Source organism: Coturnix japonica, chromosome 9, assembly GCF_001577835.2.
Source record: "Coturnix japonica isolate 7356 chromosome 9, Coturnix japonica 2.1, whole genome shotgun sequence".
In the NCBI taxonomy this organism is placed as follows: Eukaryota; Metazoa; Chordata; class Aves; order Galliformes; family Phasianidae; genus Coturnix; species Coturnix japonica.
Window position 1 is genome coordinate 6590607 of NC_029524.1, and position 23225 is coordinate 6613831.

At 40.2% G+C, this 23225-nt stretch overlaps 1 protein-coding gene across 1 annotated transcript in view; it reads right to left on the reverse strand.

Annotated features, from left to right (window-relative positions):
• Positions 1-473: 473 nt before the first annotated feature.
• FARSB (phenylalanyl-tRNA synthetase subunit beta) overlaps positions 474-23225 on the reverse strand; it is a 32335-nt gene continuing 9583 nt past the window's right edge. The window contains exons 12-17 of the mRNA XM_015871330.2: positions 22698-22905; positions 22194-22274; positions 19954-20046; positions 18103-18220; positions 11895-12047; positions 474-738 (exon numbers count right to left, since the gene is read on the reverse strand). Coding sequence (XP_015726816.1) covers positions 587-738; positions 11895-12047; positions 18103-18220; positions 19954-20046; positions 22194-22274; positions 22698-22905 — 805 coding nt within the window. The 3' untranslated portion in view covers positions 474-586. The remainder of the gene's footprint in view (positions 739-11894; positions 12048-18102; positions 18221-19953; positions 20047-22193; positions 22275-22697; positions 22906-23225) is intronic.

Below are 23225 nucleotides of genomic sequence, written 5' to 3' on the forward strand. Positions count from 1 at the left end.
CCACCCACCCTTTTGGAATCCAGAATGATAAAGGATCGGCAGCGATGTCTGAAGTGGGGCAGCAGATATTACACACATCTTGCTTACAAAGTGTCTCTGGTTTTCATGAAATAAGTTTGTTTTCCTCCCCCAGCCACTGATGAGCACATGACAACCGTACAGAAGAAAAGCTCAACTCCTTCGTTCTGCTCACATTCACTCAGCATTTGCTCTAATCAATTATCTTATTTCATGCAATAAGAAAAGAATGAGATTCCTGTTACGCAGCCGTAATCAGTTACAGTATGAAGCTGCGTCTGTGGAACATTTCTGATTTTGAAAACCAATCACGTGCTCTGCCATCACATTTCTCTCATAGAACACTGGGCTGTTACCCAGCTTGGCTTTTTCACCCCTCTACAAATACCAACAGCACAGTCTCGCTGCAGCTCCATCCTACACCCTAAGAAACCCATCTGCCCACGGAGCCAGACTCTGTTTTGGTTGTTTATTGAAACATAAAAGCAGAAGCGGATGTTGCCTACAGAGAAAGAGGAGCAGAGGGTGCAGCACATGGGGGAGGGCATCTGTGGGTGAGGCCCCATCGTCACACGAAGGGCTCAATGTTGATCTCCAGGGCAGAGCAGGGCATGGTGAGCTCGAACTTGGTGATGACGTCGGGGTGCAGCACTCCCAGCTTCCCCACGCTCTGACCTCTGGCAAAGATCTCAGCACAGCGCCCAGGGAAGAAAGCGGAGCCTGTGAAGAAAGCGAGAGAAAAATCAATATTTCTCTGGGCCAAGGAAGTCAATAGGCATTTACCATGGGGAACAAAGCACTCACTATTAGGCAGCTCTGTGTGCTGAGATGCTAAGAATAGGCTCTCACTTTCTGCATTAGCAGTTGCCATGATTGATAGCAAACGAGGAAACACTTTGAGTTAAAAATAAAACGTGAAGCCCAGAGCGTGGGCAACTTCTGCACTCGGTTATTTTGACTGGGTTACTCCTTTAACATAAATAAGCACAGATAACTGAATTCAGAAGGATACCGAAATGGGTTTGCCGGGCTTTGGGTACTACTGAAAACCTGAATGCTTCCCACCTGACTCTGTTTAAGGAAATGGAGCTCGCTGGCACCCGTGCGTCAGCAGCATGTCATGCTTGAGTACACCTCATGGTGCACTGGGCATGAGCTGCGCTCCTCATCTGCAGGATGAGGAGGTAACACGTGCTCTTCCCTAGGGAAGAATGATGGAATGCACATTTGGAGCTGGGAAACTCATCACATAGGAAGAACCCCTCCCAGCTCCTTCTGAGGTCAGCTCCAGCATGATCGGAGCACTGGGATGCTTCAACAGCATTTGCATTAAACCTGAAGGGGTGAATTCTGTCTTTTAAGCTGAAACATGAAGCTTGTATATTTTGTTGCTGTTTATTCCTTCCTTCAGTTACTGTAGCCCTGAGAAGGAGGTGAGGGCTGGTTGCTGAGCACAGCGCAGGGCTCACCACCAGCAGCACTGCAGGGAGCTCAGGGAGGAAGGGAGAGGATGAAGCACTGTGCTGGACCCTGCAGCTCCTCCTGCACAAAGCTCCTGTGCTGTGCTCCTAAGGCAGTGCCCTGCAGAGAGGGTTGGGCTCACTTCTGTATTTCCACTAGGAAATCAGTCAGCACCAGAACACAGCACTTCCACTGCCTTCTCCCCTTACTCAGTGTCCTAAAATCCAACAAAGCGTCTTCTATGAGAAGAGACAGTGGATGGGAAGGAGGAGGCTGCGATGCTGCAGCTAAAAAAGGGCCAAAATTGAACTCAAACTTCAGGCACATTTCATAGAATCACAGGCTCATAGAATGGCTGGAGTTGGCAGGGACCTTACAGCCCACCCAGTTCCAAGCCCTGCCATGGGCTGGCTGCCCCCAGGCTGCCCAGGGCTCCACTCAGCCAGGTTGTTAATACATATATTCTTACCCAGTGTATTTGAAATGATCCATTCCGATCCCAGCCCTGAGCACGGCCCTGCTGCCCACACTGGGCACACAGCTGTGCCATTATCTGGCCCTGACTCTCACCCACACGTGACTCTGCCCAAACAGACGCTTCCCACTGCCACGCTGCAACGCGAGCGTTAAAATAAAACGTGATGGAAAGCACTCAGGAGAGAAACAAACCCCGTACATACAGATCACTCTGCAGGCTGTGGGTGAAAGCACAGCCCAAAAATAAAGTACCCTTGCAGTTAGTGGTAAAGGCTTTCCTCTCTGTGAATAAAGCCTGTATTGTGCCAAGGATGTGAGCAGCACAGTGACGTGCTTTCAGAAACGCCTGTGTGAGCTTACCCTGGCACAACAGCAAGAACTGAACACATGGTAATAATGCCAGTGAGCCACTGTAAAGACAGGGGGGAAAGCAAACAAATTAACACAAGCTTTGACAACAGGGTTAATTAACAAACTGAGTCTGAGTTATCTGAGTTGAGTTTGGTGCAGCCTTGGGAGTTACTTTATCTCCTTGCACATCCATCCTGGTTACATCAGGATGGGGTCTAACACAACACTGCACTGAATCAAATGCTGCCAAGCCAGCTGTCATCCCTGCATCCTTATATCAATTAAACACATTTTTCCTCATTACACTTTCACCTGTAGCACCCAGTGTGCTGCCACTGGGACACAGGCTTCCCAGAGGCCAGGTCAGCTCCACAAAGGCTTCCAACCACAGAACAGAGGAGGTGGCTCTGCTCTCCATGTCTGCAGCTTCACATGCTCCAGCCAGTACTGGTCATTGACCACAATGCTATTTGATTTGACGTTCCTTGCAGCAAAGGTGTAAAAGTCTCATTAATATCAACAGGAAAACATTTACCACTCCAAGTGTGTGGAACAGAACCTTCAGGAGCAGCTCTTCTCTTCCAGCCATGCTAACACTGGAGTGTTCACTGCTTATGGGACAACCCACAGTGCAGTGTGGTGCTTTGCAGACACACATCGTTACTCTGTGACTGGAAAGAGGTCAGGCAATCAGCAAATACAAATGGAAGAACCTGTTCAGAGCTTTCATTTCCCATCTGTCTGGCTAACACTTGGCTCCTGCACCAGAGAAACATGAGCTGAGGAATACTTTTACAGTTTATGAACTCCGGTTAATAATGAAACTATTATTGTGATAATTGGCTGCATTGCTGAATGCCAGAGTATATTCCTGCTTGCCAGAAAGGCCTCCAGGCTGCATCCAGCAGATGGGGGCCTGAGGGTTCCCCATGTGAGCAGCTCTCCTGCAACCCAACAGGCAGCAGGTGAGGAAAGTAGACTCACACCTGACCCCACACAAACCCTCACAGCTCTGCTAGGCTGCTATAATTAAGAGCCAATTTCAGATAACAAAAAACAGGTGTTGAAAGGGGAGCCTATAAAAGATTAAGAAGAAATACACACAAATGCAAGTAGAAAGAGGGAAAAAAGTATTGTGTAGCAGCTGGGGCTATGATTTGAGTGAAGCACTAGAAGAGAATAAGTAAGAAGAAGGCAGTTCCCTGAGAGGATGGCTGGAGCTGCAGCAAGGCCCACAGCAACAGCAGCCTGTGGGTGCTCTGAAATAACAGGTATGGTTCTTGCTTTGTGTGTTTCTTGTGGTCCCAAGGAAGTAGTAATAATGTCTCAGACTCTGAGGAAGCTTATGTGTTGTGGGCTGGATTGTTGTGTGAGCTCTCAAAGTAAGGTACAAAGCCTTAGAGAGCTAAGGTTATGTGTAAAGATATGTGCTTATGCTGCTTTATGTGTATGAGGAGTCAGCAAAAAAGGTGTGATTGCTTTGTTTGGAATATGCCAGACCATAAGTTGGTGCCTATTCTTAGGTGTTGATGAAGCAGGGGCTAGAAGTCAGTGCTAAGTGTGTGCTGTTCTGGCTGTATGCAGCACTGTTGAGAACTGTAAGGCTGTGAGGAGAATGGTCTTCCTGACATAGGCTTTGGCTGGTTGAGGAGTTGCTGTAGGACATCCAAAGGTAATGTTGAGCATGCTGGGAGGTGGCTGCCTCTGTGGCTGCTGTGATCACACTCAGTGCCTGCTCCTGTAGGTCTTATTGCCTGTGCTATCGAGTGTCCTGAGAGCCTAAATTCATTTAAAAACTGCAATTTTCTATGTTATTCACTTCAATGATGGCAAATCTATCGCTCTTCTGATATAATCCTGTCTGCTCCACACACAAATAGCTCTTTACAAACTTCACCTTGAAATCCAGCCAGGGATTGTATTGTCCTCGCTAATGGAGACTTGCACAATGTCAGAGGAAGTCAGAAGGTCTGACAATGGAAATCCACCTTTTAATATGTCAACATTATAATTGGTAGTTGCCAGAAGGGGTGGGGTGAAACACGATATGCATTCCTGAAGAAGAGATGACGAAGCCAGTCATGGTTTATGCTGATATATTACATGCAAGTGAAAGACAAAAGCTACTTCTCGTGGCTGCAAGTAAGAATTTAATTTCTAATGTTCAGTGATGTAGAAATAACACCTTTAATTACAGCTTCTGTAGCTTGTCCTCAAAAATCTGTAATTGCCTTTCTGTATTCAGGAGACTCTGATTGCTTTGGGGTAATTCTTTGGCCAGTAATCCAATAGAGCATGTAGTCTTTAGCACATTTTCTGGCTAATTGACCCTCAAAACGCTCGGAGTTCCCCGTGCTCTTTGTTGTCAAACACCTTGCACAGTTTCTTTTCTGTGCTTTACTCTCCCTCCTTTTCAAAAAGAAATAGATTAAAGCAGTATTAGAGGCCTACAGTTGTGCTAAGCCTTCAAACCTACTCGTTTGTTCCTATAATTTGAAGGAACATCGGAAGCTGGAGCTTAAGAAGGTAATAGAGAGGAGCTCATGTGGCCTCTGAAGTCTTTCATCTTAATTCCTATCACCTATCCTCTTGGTGAGAGGGCAGCTGGGTGACTACCTCACCCTGGCTCATCTGCTGAACTATTTCACCTTTACAGTGCTGTATGGGATTTAGTTTGGAGGGCCCTGGTGGCTTTTCCTTTTTTAGGATCAGGCTCTTCACATCTCTGTGATTCACATTTCCTACTAATTCCCTTTTCCAGCAGATAAACTCAAGTACAAAGTCATAGCATACATCAGCATTCTTAAAAGGCAATCACCTTTTCTTGTGCATGTATACAGTACAGTTGAGCTCCCAAAATCTTATGCAAAGGCCTCCAAAACTGCAGCTACCTCAACATCACATCTGTTCAACTGATACCAACTCGTAATACAAGTCTTTAAAATGATGTCCTCTATTCTGATTTTGTTAAAGTTAAAAGTTTGTTGTGAAAAGCAAGAGCAGTAACAGAGGGTGTTACTGGGTGTCCAGGTGTGATCCAAGAGAGTAACAGGTTTAGAGCTCCTTTTTAATCTCCTGTATTGTTCTCAAGATCACAGTACAGTCAAAATAATTTAAGATTGTGGGTAACATCGCTGTGTTCCTGGCTCTCCCAATGGAAGGCAGTATTTGGGTGGAGGCTGAGGAAACCAGACATCCTGGGTCACCAATCCTAGGTAATGGGATTTCATGTATGCGATGCTGAAATACCAGTGTGACTACTTCAGTAATCTGTACAGGGAAAATCTGCCCTGAGTAGAAAACCTAGAAATAATTCTATCAAACTTGTATCATTTTTCTAGAAACGAGTATTTGTGTATCAAGCTCAATCAATCTGCATTTGTGAGGGAGCTCTGAGAAACAACAATTCTACGTCAGCCTTTAGCTAGACTTGAGGTGAATCATCACGTAGCCAAGCTTTGTTTTTAGGCCAGTCCTGAAATACGGATTGATTTGAAATGTGGGCCTGCCCTGTCTAGAAGTCCCACGCCTTAACTGATATTGCATCACAGCCAACTTTCCATTACTCTCCATCTTTATTAGAATAGATGCATATGTGAGAAAAGGCCATAGCTGGCACTAAAAATAAGCTGTCTGCTTCAAAAACAAATAAACACGGGAAAAAAAGCCTCACCATCACAAGAAAAACCAACTAAACAACAAAACCAAGCCTGTGACAATGGGAATAAATAAAACTTGAATTACTTTAAAAACAGAACCTAATGTGTTTGGTGATTACTAAGGCTACAGGTTTAATAAGATCACCAATCACAGCACTGAAGTTGTAGCAAAAATGCCATTAGCTGAGCCTGCCTCCATCACAGCAGGGCACAAGACAGAAGGGATGCAGCACTGCAGCCGCCACTGACATCACTGGCGCTGCCCCTACTTGCTGTGAAGGAGTAACGCAATTTGCTATTTCTGCTTACTAGGTTGGATGAATCATCTTTTATAGAGGGCTTTGCAACAGCTACACTGAAAACGCAGTCTGTGACCAAGCAATCATTTTGTATTTCAAAATGTAAGGAGAGAATATAAAAATGACCTAATTCTGTATCATATCGTGTAAGCTGTGCCAGACTTCAAGAACTCTTGATGCAAGGAAGATTTTAATCTTATACTTGTTAAGATACGCAGTTTAAAAAACCATGTAGTTGTCCTTGCTGATGGGGGTTAGGAGCAGCAGAATGCAACTTTAAAGAGGCCTCTTCAGTACGGGAACAGCAGAAGAACAAAGACCAAACATGAGGGGGAAGAAATGGGCACCTTCAGCTGAAACACAAAGACCAGTGTTTTAGGTGGGTCTGAGTTGATGGAAACAGATAGAAAAAGAGAAGCCTAACTGTTAGAAGGAGCATTACTGCTGCTGGGAGCATCCCATGTCTATGGGAACAAAATGCAGTGGAGGGGAAAAATCCCTGTAATTTCTATTAATTAGTAGTAGAGGAAAGAGGATGGTACCTGAACATAGTCTGTCTCTTTGTAAGCTGACCTGACAGCCCTCTTCAAAATATTTCTGTAGGATCTGTAGACTTTTTCTCCTGCTATTATACCATAGGAAATATACCTCTAAGTGAGGCAATTCAAAGGTACTTCTCATCTGAAATAACTTTCTGAATTTGAGAAGTGAGTATTTGCTTTGTTCTTACTGGACATTTTGTGTGGGGGAGAAACCATCTGTCAAACAGAGGATGGTAACAAGAGTTTAAAAGAGAGAAGTCCGTGACTGCCAAACCTCTCTCTGTGCCGTGATATGTTACAGTAACACAGTTTTCCTCTGCCTGATAGCAGCACTGGCACTTCTGCAGGATGAGGAAAAGCATTCATGTGCTGCCAGGTCAACAAAACCAGGAACCAGTGATCTGACACTGATCCTGGGGTGAGAAAAACATGGTTTGGCAGTTGGCAAATCTGAAATTCAGAGGATGTGGTTACAGTCAATTAGCAGCTGATAAGGTTTTATGGCAGTGGATGTTGTCACACAAGTCTGATTCTAGTCTTTCAGACTTGGTAGATTAATAGAATTGAAAGGATGCAGTAGCAACTACAAGGTATCTGTATTTGAATGTCTGTTAAATGGATGAAAAACTGGCCGATATTTTCTAATGTGTCACAAATGATGCTTGAGGCTTCGCAGTCAGATATGCATGTTTCCTCTATGAGTAAATAAATAATGACTGACACTTGTGAATGATGCAATAGCTGTCAGGACAGGAAACTGAAAAGCCAGGACTGCTACTGAGTGCAATTGAGCTTGAGTTAATAAAACCAGAACAGGCATTAATGCCAAGTCCAGCACAGGTACTAAACCTCTGCATGGCTCAATCTCCCAGTTCAAACTGACCACCAGAGAGAGATGTGGGCCTCGGTGCTATGTAAGCAACTCAGAATTAGTCCCAGACTTTTCCTCCTTTTGTTTTGAGAATTGAGATTAACTTTAAAAGGAGATTTAGAGTCTGCTCTGTTGCATAATTATTACTTTAAAAGCAAACTGATGTTCTTAGCTATGGAGATAACTATTACACCTCTAATTTCACAGCTAAACCTCATTAACTGAGAAGCTATTACCATGATTTAGTGTGGAATTAAAATTTTCTACACTTTACCACACCTTTCATTTAATTAAGGGCTGTAAAAATAAAGGGGAGCAATTTTTTTTTCCAAGACAACTGTCAATTACTAAAGGAAGCAAGACTGAGTAGGTATTCAAGTATGCATTTATTAAGCAGACACTTACGGTGAACACAAACTGGCTGACTTCCCAGCCTTATTAAGCTGCTGACTACCCTAACAGAATGAATGGCATGCAAATTTATCTAGAAAGATAAATAAACAGAAAGTCCAAAGCTTGAGCTGCAATTCACAAGAACAAATAGAGGAGCTGCTGCTGTAAGCCCACGCTATCCAGGAACCGGTTGTTTTCACGTGAACAAGCAGCATTAGTATTCTCTGTGAACAGATTAAGTTGCTTCACTTTCATAGAGCATGAGTATTACTCTCCATTTTCACACAGGTTGTGCTGAATTCATTTAGATTTGCAAGGTACAGGAGACTCTTGGAGGGTACTGCAAAAATAGGGCTTTTTTCTTTTAAATTTAGAATGACTGTCAACTTTTTTTCTATAAGCTAAGAGTGTAATTATACATTATACCTTGCATCACACCTTTGAGTATTGTGCAAGACAAGCTACCATCAGTATTTAATATGCACAAACCGTTTCTTTAGCTTAGGTAAAATTTTACTGTGGACTTAAGTCCCATGAGGAACACCTTTAGTGATTGCAGTCCTGACTCCTGGAAGAAAACAGCCATCTAGGACATGGGCTTACAGAAATGTTGCGGCAAACAAACCTGTTTCTGCAGAGATAAAAGCTTGAAATTCAGAATAACTTCCAATGTAAATATCAGACCGACACTAGCTTTCATTTCAAAGGAAGTGAAACCAATTGAAATGAAAAAAGAACTAATCCCATTAAATTCATTGGCTCTTCCTACTCACATATTTATCCTTTAAAAAGATAGATCTGTACATCTTATGATATAGAATTCTGAGGTAGTTTTATGTGAGGAGACTGTATTATGGAGCACATGAAAATGTGAGCAGGGAAGCAGTAATTATACTCAGACTGTTCAATTATGGATGCCTAGGCTGTTCTAAAACAAAAACCAAAATCTTTTCTAGGTCAGTGATCATGGAATTCAGCAAGTCAGTCCTGTGTGTTTTTAAAACAACGGGTAGTGTTTCAGAATTCTGTTTTAAAACTTCATAACCTTCTATATGTAGTAATAAAGGAAGTTTCCTTAGTAACTCTATGAAAGCAAAAAGCGCTAAGTGCCAAATGGACATATATTATGACTGAATTCAGCCACTTAGAACCCTCCCTTCCTTAAGGCTGTTTTAAACATCTTTTCTCCACTTATTACCTAGCTCAGATTACACCAAACTGTAGTGCAAAGGCTAGGGGAACATCACAATTTCACCCATATTTTCTAGCATCTGCACTTTTTCACAGGTGTTGCTATGAAGGCAGAAAGGCTCTGACCTTTGGGTCAAGTCACAGGGCACTTAGGTGTTGGTAGAACAGAAGGAGCTTAAATAACTATGATTTGCGCATATGGGCCAAAGAAGAATATAGCAGGGGTGTTTCATTTTCCAAAGTGAGTTTGGAAAGGAGGCAAATATGTGCCCAATACGTCTCCTCTACTTATTCTGTGTCACTCATTCAAAACAAGGTTTTTCCCAGTGTTGTTTTCTCAACAGTTGTTAGAGCCATTTTAAGCAATTAGACCAAGAATAAAGCCCTACCTTCATTTAGTGTTCAATACTAGTCTCGAGTTCTACTTGACTGCATACAGAAGTAGTATCTGGGGTCTTTCTAAGTCAGTATCAGTCTTGTAGGATAAATCCATTTCTCAGTGTACAAATATTAATTTGGCACAGGCAGTAAAAAACAAACCATACTTCATAAAGATGCATCACAACAGCCATGCCACGTTAATGCCCTGATTTAAAACCCCTGAAGTAACTGGCATTGCTCTTTCTGAAATATTTCAGGATGCTGCAGTCTCATAAGATGTTATGGGATATCTTTCTTTCACTCAGCAATTGACCTTACTCCATCATCTGCTGACACTTTTTCTCACACGTGCTTAATGCACAGATTGCAAAGCAAGTTAAAAACAGAACCAAACAAACCTCTCTGGGCTACTTTGACTGAGTTACCTCTGCAGTCAGTATCTTTTAAATAAGTTGGTGCAGTGACACTGCATTCACTTGGCACTAAGAGTATCAGCCATCTGCATTGTTATTGAGGTTAAATTCCAATGTCAGTAGAACTGCAAAGGATCTACATGTCATCCCTGGAGAGTTTCTGAATCACTGCTGAAACAAAGCAGTAAGAGCTTTTTTCCCCTGCTCTATAGCAAAGAGCCACAGGCTGCTTTACTATACTGCATGGGGCAAGGCATTACCCATCCTGCACTCCATGTACACTGCAGAGCAATGCCATAGCAATGCAGGGATTTTTTTTTTTCTAAAGGTATTGCAAATCCACAGCATCAAGAATAACACCACTAGAATCTAGGAATAACTTCTTCACTGTATTAGTATTATTTGTTCATCTTCTTATTCCAATTCCTCAGTCAGTCATGTGTTACTGAAATGCTATAGTACAGAATACAAAATGCTTTTCTAAAGCAAACTTCATATGCCCATCCAAAAACAAGAAGGACTGTAACAGGTTTGACTGCCACATCAATGGCACCTGAATGCTTAGCTCCTTGATTTCTTTCCTTCCAAATAAGCTTTGCTGTTACTAGCTCTGTACTGTTTTTGTTAGAATTCTACACTACGAGACTTTAAACAGCCTGCTAGTTGACCTTGTAATCATAATAACAATTTCAATGTCTACCTACGTAATACTGAGAAAAATACTTTGTGGAAAAATGGGAGGGAGAGGCAGAGCTGGGAAAAAAAAAAAGTCATCATTGTATGACACAAGTGTGCATTAAAAATGGGCTAGGACACCACTTGGCTGAAGTGTTATGCCTGGCATTTCTGGCAGCGTACTGAAACAAGGAGATGTCTAATATTTGGCATTACTGAACACAGATAGGTGAGCTTTTCAGGTTTTTGGGATCTTATACGGGTGTCACTGGTTCTACTAAGTGCAGAATGGAAGCACTTCTTCAAGCTGAGACAATTTACGTCATTATTTCATGCCTCTGAACACCAATACACAGTTAAGTAAAATTGCAGTTACCATCTGTACAGTCTTGCTTTTCTGTAGTGTAATCACCATGCTTTTGTTCAAGTTAAATGAATAAATTAATTCCTGCTGCTTGTTCTCTTTGAGTAGACCTCACTGCTCCTACAATAGTCAGTCTGCTTTTTCTTTATCTTGCACACAAATGCACATAAAAGGCAGGTTTTGCACTTAAGGATGTTATTTTTAATTCATGTGCAGCTGACCCTGTATGGAGAATGAGGAGGCCTCTTATACAACAGCTTGTCTGAGCAGTCTGAAAGGCTCAGTCTCAAAGACAGCAGGTCTTCAAATAAAAGATAAATGAAGTGTATAGCTTCATGTGAATATACAAATAAGAGGCATATATAAATAAATGATATAGCTAAAGCTATAAACTAAAAGAACAGTGTAAGAAGTTGTCTTTTCCAGTCACTGTTAGCTGAAGAGAATGTAGTGGGTATGCAGGATACTCATCCATTTTGTGAATTCCTACTCACCTAATAAATAGGTTAATTCATTGTAAACAGTCTGTAAAGCTCATAGCTTGCAATTTAGTGTGAGTTTCTTTAAAAAGCTGCCAACTCATTGTTTATAGTAAGAATAAATCATAAAGAGGCACCAATCCTGTTTTGCTATCAGTGAATGCGGTTAATGCCTTTTAAAATTATACATGCTGCCACACTGCAGTGTGCTACTATTCATTCTGCATACTGCTAGCAACAGGACATTGACCTCAGATCGTAGGGGAACATCTGAGCTCCAAAACAACCTCTGCAGTACACTGTGGCTGTGTCTTCCTTACCTTCAGTTGCCTTTATGGTATATCCATTCTCTTCATTTGGTGGTACCTCCAGAAGTTGCATGACTCTGTCCAGCAAACCATGGATAATCTCAAACCCAGGGCTCTTGTTGTAATAAATAGCACATAAATGCCTGTAGTTTCTTGCACCTACATCTGAAAAAGAAAATAACTGTGTTACCTGGCAGAACTCATTATGCTTCCAGCCTTGCCTTTTGCAGCACTTTGTTCCCCCTTGCTATTACACTGAGGGTACTTATAGCTGAAAGGAGGAATGAGTATAAAAATGGCCTCTGACGTACCTACTGTAATTTGTGGAAATGATGGGATTTCTTTAGCCTAAGAAGTCAAACAATCAATGTAGATTTAAGGTACTTTACATCTTGTGCAGCAAATACGATTGTTAAATAAATAAATCTTCCTAGACAGTGTCAAGTGCCAAGCTTATAGCTAAGTGCTAAAGAGATCAAAAACAGAATAGCCAAAATCCAAATACTCAGTGTCAGAAAAACGTGGCACTGCTTGGGAAACTACACACTGATAAAATTCACTTGCAGAGTAACTACCCATGTAAAGCAACTAGTCCACAACATGAAATGGCTAGTATTAACCCAGTAATCTACGGGAAGATCCAAATTTACACAGGTTTCCAAATCACAACTGTTTTCATGATCATCTTGGATATCCCTGAAACCAAGTGACGATGAAAAAATGTGCTATTTCTCACATAGCTGACAATGACACAAGTCTGTCCCCCTTTGGACAGTTCCCTTACTCAATACCCCACCTTCTGTAAATCTTTTTTGCATTAACTACTTCACTTCATTGAAACATTTTTATTTTTTTTTTTGCCTTCCAAACTACCATGTAGCTGTACATTGTTAGACCTGTACTTTCATTATTGCTATATACTCTATAGAACTACTGCAGCCTATTTAGATTTACTTGTTGCAGACTTCAAGGTTTTCACTTTTTGAGATGAATAATCTAGGAACACAATAACAAGCTGATGGGCACAGCTGCCAATTCAGCTGCAGTAAAATTCAGAAGCCTTATAAATTTAGCAAATTGATTTATTGCCTTCAAGTCTTTGTCTTCTTAAAGTTGAGCTGTTAAGTGTTCACCTTTTTGGTGTATACAAGGGCAAAACTTTCTCAAACCAAAGGAGGAACTCTCTTTGTGATTACCTTTTTTCTCTGGAAATTCATTAGCCTTGAAACCACCTTCTCTATGAACGTAGCCAAAGGTTGTCAAAAGTACAGCTTATGTGCATATAGCATGGACTGCATGTCATCAGCTGATCTTTTGTACTGCACTACTTTGTAGTATTTGCGCAGTGTAGGAAGTAAGCCAGATTTTTATGCATAGATTTCTTTCCATTCCTGAAATGCCTTTGGGATCTGTGGACTTGCTCATATTTAGATGGACATCCTCGTATGCTTCACTTAACAGTGGTTAGATACAGGGAATGATAGCAACTGTATTCCTTTAAAAGAATAAAAACTGTAATTGAACCCCTTTGGATTTCTGGCTGCTTGTAATGGTTGAAGGGAAAAGATGAATAACAGCTTATTTGATAGTGAAAGAATAAAGGAGTAAAAAGAACACCTCCATGTGGTCTGCAAGTTAAGGCAGGGCTGCACCACCCAACATGAGATTACATGAGAAGGGCTTTCCTATTTCTTTTCTGATTTCTATCAGCCAAAAGAAATGCAGATGAAACCTAGCATATTCCAGATTGAGTGATGCTTATGCAGACAAACTGCATGCAGGTTGAGCATTGGTCAGGACTTGGTCACAAGGCATCTCAGCTGGACTTAGTGTTCCCAGAAGAAAAGGTGCTGTGCTGCATGCTACCTACAGTGTGATTCAGGATCCCTATGTGGTCAGTGACTTTGCAGCAGTTACAGCTGTACCTGCAGTCTGAGTCCTACTGCCACACAGCTCTGGATGGAAGTACCAGGGCTGAGTGTGTCAGCACATCAGGCCTTGAGACAGTTCTTTTCTACTGTGATTAATCATTCACTGCCATATTCAATAGAAGCATTAGTAGATGCAAAAACCAGCAGGGGCCAAGCTTCAGACAATACAAGGAGTCGGTATTTTCAGACATCACCTAGTTAAACAGTAAATGCTCATAGGGAGAAAACTATTACGTGCTGCTGAATCCAAAGAATCATGTCTGAATCAGTAAGTCTCTGAGGTACAAATGACTGAAGAATGGGAAGTATTATATATACTTACCAAATTTTGTGCTTTTCCTTCGACAAACACTTCTAGCTATTGATACAGACAGGATATTAGGCTAAGTGAGACTGGCCAAAAGTCATTCAGAACTCCTAGAGTAGCAGCTTGGCAATACAGTCACAAGTTGTCAGCTCTCCTGCTGAACTTACTGAGGCAGTAACCTTTCAGTGTCATAGTGACAATTTGCAGTATTAAAACAACGGAGAATTCTGTTCTGAAGACTTAAAAAGTGCTATAAGAGCAAAGGTTACAGAGAAGATATCAATAAATGCAACATCTGATTTCTGTTCCCTGAGCATGCTGGCCACTCAGTTGTATTATTATGTCTCTGTTTCCCAACTCGAATAAGATGCCAGACAGTAATACGCAGTCATGAATAGCAGCTAATCTATTTTCATGTTGTACTGTGCAGCAGAAAAGAAGAAAATGTTCTCCCTTTTCCACAAGATTGTATTTGTTGCTAGGAAAGCAGGCTTTCTGTGCTAGGCATTTGGTAGGATGAGTTCATTTTTCTCTCTCACTATGCTAGCAGAATTTGCGCAGCCATCTGAATTTTACTTTGTATTCAGAGTCAGTGGTCTTCAGATCACTATTCTGAACTAAATAATCAGAAAGAAACACGTAATAATCCTTGTATCTCCTGTTTTCAAGCCAACTGTTAAGATCTTCAGTAAAGGAAAAGCTGTATTTTGAAGTGTTCCAAAAAGTTGCATTACAGAACTTATTTCTTTAGAGTTATGATATGGCACAAGAATTGTATTCACCGCAGACGACAGGAGAAGTATTAAGAACTGTGTGCAAAAGCTGGCGGCTGTTAGAAATGCTTCAGTTCTTTATAACTCACTTAAGAGATCTATTGTGTCATGTCATGAAGCAATTCTATTTTTTAAATCAGCCTGCCAAGTATGTCAGCCTAAATTACATATATATATTTCTGAGACTTCAAAGCACTTCCTGGAGATCCTGTTGAAAAACAACCCAAAGGATGGGCAGCTGGTCAGGAGTACGTGAACCAAAAGAGCACAGAGGAAGGCAGAGCTGTGCTGTACGCTGCCCTCTTCCAAATTAGGGATGTTTCAGGATAATATGTTGATCTGGAAGGGATCACCTGCTCATTCAAACTTGGATTTCTGTGCAATTTCTACATGCAATTAACGCTTGCAGATTGTGATAGGAAAACTGCTGTGAAATATAGCATTGGCCATGTATACTGCTATGAGCTTGCTTGGTTCTATAAGATCATAAGTCAGAGGTGATGTTTTTTTTGATGGATTCATTTCTTTTCTTGTGGTAGGAGAGGGAAGGACATTTTAGGTGTAGTGGTGAAAGGTGATGGTTTACGCGCTGAACTGGTGTAAGTGTGTTACTAGAGGTGATTGTCTAGAGTTACAGCTCTACAAATGCTGTGTAATATACTCAGCATCAGCACATTTCTCTTGCCTTGAGAAAAAACATTTCTGCTCGTGTTTGGTTCCATTTAGCAACATCAAATCTGGCACACGTTTTGCCAATTTAATATGTCAAGCCCTTCAGCCAGATATGTCTGAAGAGAAATATGTTCTGTTCACCTTGGTAAGCATAAGCTCTGTGTAAGCAGGTATTTTATTAAAAACCAGTGTGTTTAAAAGCTAGGTTTGTTCACACATGAATGAGATGCCATTTCGAATATAGTTAACGTCAGTACTCTTTTGACTCATGGTTCTTACATTATTAATTGGAAATTCTGCATGCCAAAATTGTGAAATAATACAATTAAATTAGTCAGTCTGATGACATAAGTCTTCTGCAGGAAATCTCATTCCATATGTGAGAGGGCAATCCCATATTTTTTTCAGTGTTTACAGTTACCCGTTAGATCCTTCTCTCTTTCCTTTTGAAACCATTTATGATGCAAGCTTAATTTTAAAAGTGAGTTTGAGAAAGACAGCAGTTATTTTCCACACAACACTAAAGACAGTTTCAGATACTGGTCACACTCTGCAGGCGCTCAACCTGTGAGAGGGGCTGCTCATGAGCCAGGGCTGCAAAGCTGCTGCTGAAACAGAGTTTGTCTTTCATCTGCTGCAGTAACTCCCATCAAAACAAAGTACGCTACAGAATCAGCCTCTATAAAGCTGTGAAGCAGCTACCTGAATAAATGAAGCTTTCAAGAGCTACAATTAACATGCGCAGAATAAAAGTTATCAATTAAATTTGCAAATTTTATAAAGCCAGGATAAATAGGCTCCTTCTTTCAAGATAAATAGGCTACTCTTGGTTCTGAAGAATGCTAATGCTATTCTACCATCTGTACCAAGTTTTTGTGCTGTAGCAACTCCATGTTCAGCAAGGAATGAGCTGCACCATCAAATTGTTTGCATCTGATTTGAAAATAAATAAAGCAACATGCTTTGCTAAAACTGCTTATTTAGCTTGACAAGGCTGCTTTTCCCCCTCTAAAGCAGTAATCTACAAATAAAGTTCGTCACCAAAGCAATTCACTTGCCATTTTACTTATGCTTTATATAAACCTTTGTTTTGCAGATCCCAAATACCTTAAACATAACCATTAAAATCCCAAACCAGATAAGGAAAAAGCAAAACCGCTTCTGCTGCTGAACTCAAAGTCATGCCAGCCTTTCCCACCGAGAAGCAAAACTTACAACAGGCTACAGCTCTGGATTATAAGCACATATTCACAGAATTCGTAGCTGTGCATTTTTTCCACTAATATAACCTGTAAGAACCACATCACACAAGAAGGCTTTCACTGAGGCTTTTGAAAACTGGACTGCTGCTGTTGTTGTTTCACTTAAAGTAATTAATGTTGCAGAGCTATTCAAAGGCAGCCATGCTTTCTTAGCATAGTTGGATGAAAAGGAAAGATAAGGAAAATCTTTTCATAGATGACTGGGCAAACCTTAGCCTGTTAGGCTTTTTGTTTATTTATACATAGACTTACTCTGTTCTTTATCCTCTACATGTGCTTTAAGTCTAATTCTTTGTATTGGTTGTCGGTATTCTTGAACAATTTTGGGAAACAAATACAAGTAATACTGTTCTAAGGTGATGGAAAAGGGATTCATGTGAAGATATCTAATTGCACTGATTCCCAAGCTTTTCCTGAACTACAGCTCTCCAGATTAGAATCAGTCTCCAAGTATAGCTTATACCTCACTGACTGGAAATGTACAGCGCTGCCAACTAAAAAGCAGTATGTTTTAAAGACTGCAGCCATTGAAACAGGCTTCAGTACTGTAATAGCAACATGCCTCCAGTACTGACTAAGTCTCCAAGGTTTGTGCCCCTTGAAAACACTACCAGCAGGGAGTCTGTCTCATGAGCTATGACTCCAGTACAAATGCAAGAGTACCAACATAGGAGCAAGATAAAATGTTTGCATCAATATGAGCTGTTTAGAGTAGGTTTTGTTTTGTTTTTTGATGAAAAATCACCTTGCACTTATTCCCTGTATTCACAACTGTCCTTGAGTCATGCTCAGGGCTAGCAGCTGGAGCAGCTCTCTTGAAATTTGGATACTAAATCCTCTGGCAGCTGCACCATGTATACCCTATGACTGATAAAGAGTGTAAACAGCACTGCTAATGTGATGCAGTACAGCTATAAAGACTCAGAACTGTAACCGATAATGGCAAATCAAGTTCAGCTCTTTTCCTTCAGCTGTTGTACCAGTCAGTGGCACAGACATACCCACTGCTTCCATCCTGAACACACCTGGGGTTCACATCATGCTGACTGTACTGCAGTTCTTGAGGTCATTCCGCTTGCTTCTTTGAAAAGCTGGGTCTATTTTCACATTTTCTCATTCTATTGGAAATGCCTATTTTTTCCCTGAACTTGCACAGCTGTAGCCTTAACCAGTTACTCAAATAATTTCTGAAGTTAATCTGGAACTACAATCCTTTCAAAGAGGATTTTTTAAAATAACATTTTAAGTTACAAACAGTGATGAGCCTTCTCTTACCTTTAGTAGGATCTTTTACTACAATGTCAGAAATCTCAAAGAGTTTCAAAGGCAAGGGCATCTTCCGGTTAGAAGCTATAGTTTTCAGCAGGCCAGGAAGGAGGGTTGTACGTGCCACCTGCAGGATGAATGCGGATGCTGCAAGTGAAGTGAAATGCCTTCCAAAATAGCTAACGGTACATCTTTCTAATGTTTTGGTTTGCTCATTTCTAACAGGAATTCAACAGTAATGAGATACAAATACTGAGCTGATCTCTTATATTTGAATGTCTTTGTTTCAGAATTTTTAAATCTGAAAAGATACATTTTTCGCATATTCTTTTTACAGCATTGTCTGAAAGAGAATATACAAGCTTAGGAATGGGTAACATCGCACAGATGCCAGATCTGCAGTACAGGGAGGGAAAAACCATGTACAAAAAACAAAAAACCAAAACAAACCCTTACAGTTTATTCCTCTCTATGCAAAAGGTAAATGCTAAGTTTTATTTTGGAAATATGAAATGCTATTTGAAATATGATCTTGATACCTCCCAAATATTAAACAATGACGCAGGCAGAACGGATGTGAGATGAATATATTCATATTGCAGCTGTGGAGGGCCTGAAATATGTAAACAATGTATGCAAAGTACCAGGTAGGAGGCATGTTATTGTTTTAAAGCTACATTCCTTATTTTCTGTGGAAGTACTTCAATGGAGAGCAAAGGAGGCCACTGTTATTTTTTTTCGGACTGGCAGTCTTATTTAGTAAAACTACTGTGACAAAGATGGAATTGACTGAATGATACTTGACTGCTGATGAGGAGTTATCATGTACTTCTCATAGTAACTTCTCATCGTGCAGCATTCCTGTCTGTTCCTCTCAACTACTCAATGAAGACTTGAAGGTGCACACTCAGGAAGAGGGCCCATGGCATCATCTTGTCCTCACTGTGATGGCAGAGCTATCCTGGGGGGATGGGAAAAAGCCATTCTAGGAATCCCACTGCAGTTAACATTTAAAGTTGAAACTGCATACAGCAACACAGAGAGTAATTCCTCCCAATCTGCATGGAGACCTATAAGTTTTAAAAGACAGAGACTATTTCGCCACAAGGAACATTCAGCCAATGATACAACTACCTAGCAGCACTCCTACAGCTTGTGTTTTCTGAAGAGGAGGTGGTAGGATCACACAATTAATATCCCAGACTACCAACATTTTTCTGAGCCTTTCTATGAAGCGTTTCCCTTTGTATTTCTTACATTAGGCACATGAATATGACCCAAAATTGTTTTCCATTTATTTTACAGATCTCATAATGAAAAGTCACCTTCCCTATAAGCTAAAGAAAGCATCTTCAAAAAAAAAAAATAAATAAAAAAATAAAAAAAAATCAACCCACAAACAAAACAGAAACTTAAAAGCTCTAGAAGGAAAATATATAGTAGTGATTTCCAACAATAATATGTTTTAAAACATCTTTTCCATCCAGAGCTTGAAGTTTAAAAACTGCCTGGTCTAATACCTCCATTTTTACTAACCAGCTTTTCTAAATGCAGAAGTTGATCAAAAACCAAGGTGGAATTTTCTGTAATAAGGCAGCTCAATTTTGCCAGATGCCATCATAGTGAATACGGTACTTTGCTTCCTTGAAAAGATAATAGCGTTTCACACTGAATAAGGTCTTTCTCAGTCAAGGAGTAACAGAAAATGACTGTTAGCAAATGTAGCTTGCAAACAGATACCCTCTTTACTGCTGTAAAAAGTAGCTTTATAGTTTATAAATGTTATTTCCTATTAGCTTCTTTCTTTTCTCTTTATACATAGACTGTATAACAAATCTGACCTGAATTAAGTTACCTCACCTGAAATTCTGCAGTTTTGGGGTTTGCTATGTGCACTGCATTTGTAGCAGAGATATCCATACCAAGTTTATCTGCAATGTCTTCCGTAGAACACTGGGAGGAAGAGAAAGCAAAAAGAAAAGAAAAAAAAAAGTCAAGTTGTTAAATGAGACAGTGAACCAATGGTGAAACCTGGTAACAAGAATGAACAATACAAGCACAGCAGTAGCTTTGAGGTACAACACCCTCTTTTGATACAAATTAAGCCTGAGCTTTAAGACAATGTAGGCAAACTGGTTTACCTACAAATGTTAATTACTAAGCAAAATAAAGGTAGTTTTAAAGAGGTCTTTATTTAAGCTTCTGTCAGAGATGGCTGTCATCTGTTTAAAAGCAGAGGCTTAGGTTCTGCCTTCTGACTTGCAGTGAATAAAATCTGATTCTGAAAATAGTTTAAAAAAATAAATTATCATAGGAACGGCATTCAAGCTTTCTTCAAAAGAAAACAATGCCTTGGGGGCTTCTTAAGGAAAATAAAGTGCTACCTAGGAAAAGCCAAAACAGGATATGGCAGAGCCTTCAACTTTCATAGCTGTGTAAGACTCTAATTTCTCACATTTTTTTTTTTTAAACATAATCCTTCTAAAGCTGTTACTTTCAAGGTGTACTTTTAAGGAAGCAGTGTAGGTGCATATTATCGGGCTCAGATTCTGTCTGTGCACATACAGCAACAGATGTGACTGGTAAGAGCCACACGGCAGATTTCCAGAATTTATTGCTTCATTAATATATTAAGAAACTAATAGTGAACTAAGACATGGGGGTTTGATAGTACTTTGGTCACCGAAGTGTGTTGATAGACCAAATGTGAGCGAAGTGAGCAGATGATACCATGAAAAAGTAGATTAACAAATTTAAAAAATAAATAAATAACCTGAAAGAACACTGACCTTAGGAGGAGAAAATCAGGTTCAAGTTTTCACATGTGTATCTAAACGGTATGTTACTATGATGTAACTAAATGCATTTGGGCTAAACCAGAGGTTCTCACAGAAAGCACTGCTACTCTGTATGGGCGATTATGTAGGGTTCAAAGCAAGAATAGGTTTACATGCATAAATATGTAAGCAGTGCTTGCCATATAGCGCTGGGCAATGGAGTGTTGTAGCATAAATGCTATTTGTTATAGGCCCCACGCTTGTTTGAATGAAGCATTGGTGACCCAGTCACCAGATACTTAATTGTGATAACATGATACACTTTGATTGTCCAAAATTCTCCTGTGTCAGTTAAAAAGGTTCTCTGTTGTAGAGATACAACACAGTCAATGTTTTTAAGCATCCTAGTAAGGACTGGGGAAAAAAAAAATAAATTTTATATATATATATATATAATATATAAGTTTTATATATATAAAACCTAGTGCATAAGCAAGAGACTACAAAAGGTTCTTCTACATTCCCCAACATGGTACTACTGCAGGTATTCTGAATATCTGTGTCAGATAGTAGCACTGCAGGAGGTAATACTAGATATAATCCTCTTCTCTTAAATGAGTAACATCTAACGAACAACAAAACATTAAAACTGTAATATATTTTGCAGGCTTTAAGTTAACTCCAATACTTGCAGATGAAGCTCTATAAAATACGATTGCCAACTTTGTTGCAGTACCTGAACTAATCCATGCAAGCATTTTGGAAGCCTGTGTCACTGTATCTTAAAACCTTTAAGTACAATATGAAAACCTTATCTGCAATCCCATTATAAGTCTTACAGGGATTCTTAAAATAAACTCTTTGAATTGCATATTGATCAGGTACCTAATGCAATCGTGAATGGGTGACAATATTGGGAAGAGGCAAATAGAAACAGCGTGATCTCTGAAGTGCAGCAATAGCCACCAGAAATCACTAAATTTTGATTATATCTTTTATATAATCAAACTACGATGGATTTTGAATCTGATGATGGAAGTTTCTAAAGGCTCGCTGTCTTACAATTTCATACTATCAAGTTGCACAAAAACAGTACTTCGGCACTATTTTTGCCTCTGTTCTTCGAAGTGCATGCCATATTAGCAGTGACTCATTTGATTTATCTGACCTAGAAACTCACAAAATATTACACTACAATTCCAAAGCATTAGCAAACAATTACATGCCAAAACAGTAACAGATAACGTGGGTACATTTATATAAGGGAATAGTCACTGTTGTTTCAACACGCAACTAAGAAAATATGAAAGCAATATAATATACCAGGGCAAAAGTGAGTGCTTCAGTGAATCCAGCAGCTGCCAAGTCCAGTCTCAGAAGTTCTGTGAGCTTATTGAGTGGAAGCTAAAATGAAACAAAACACACTTTTCAACTTCGATCTATAAATGCTTTTCTGCTCTTTCCCGGGGTGATCCTGCCTGTTATGTTACAGAGAACTCACCAGGGAGGTACTCAGTGTGCTTAAAATTTTTCTGAAAGCATCAGCCTGTTGCCTTTAGGTTTGCCTGAGGAAATGAATCTCCCAATTAGAGATTTAATATGGGCTCCCTGCTTAAACCCTGTCTTTTTTCAAGTACCAGCAACCACTGGTCTTGGACTTATTCAAATCAGTGGGGCATCTGTTTTGTATCCCGTCCATGGTAAATACTTCTCAAGGCAAAGCATGTCAAAATATTTAATTCCTAGGTTCTGTTTTCCCCAAAGCCCTTCTGGCATGCATTGGTCGTTTACTGACAACAGAGCGTTTATTTGAAGGGGCAATCTTACTTGATTAGCTATGGTGTACGTTTTCGGAATAACCATCTGAATGTTGTTATAACCATAAGCTATTGCTGCATCTTCTACGATATCACATGCATGGATAACGTCCGCTCTGGTAGGAGGGATTTCAGTCTCTATATTGTTCCCATTCCCTATGACGTGTGAGCTCAAACACATCCTAGTCAGCAGCTTTGCAAGGTTTGATGGAGTTTCACTGGAAGAAAACAAAAGTAGTAATTTACAGGTCTTAGATTATATTGTTTTGTTAAAGTAATCAGCATTTCTGCTACGTTGCCTCACTTCCTGAATAATCTCTTTATTGAATGCACATAAACTGAGTATGCCATCAGATCCAGCTCAGATTCTGACTCAGAAACAGCCATTTTTTGTTATTTTACAACAGTGTGTGAGGCCAAAGAGAAAGATTTACATTTACTGAAGAGAGGAGAGGTCGTCCTACAAAACTGACTGACTCACCCAGGTTAGCCTCTGAATTTCTGATATATTAAAAACCACACAGTTAACATCTTTAAA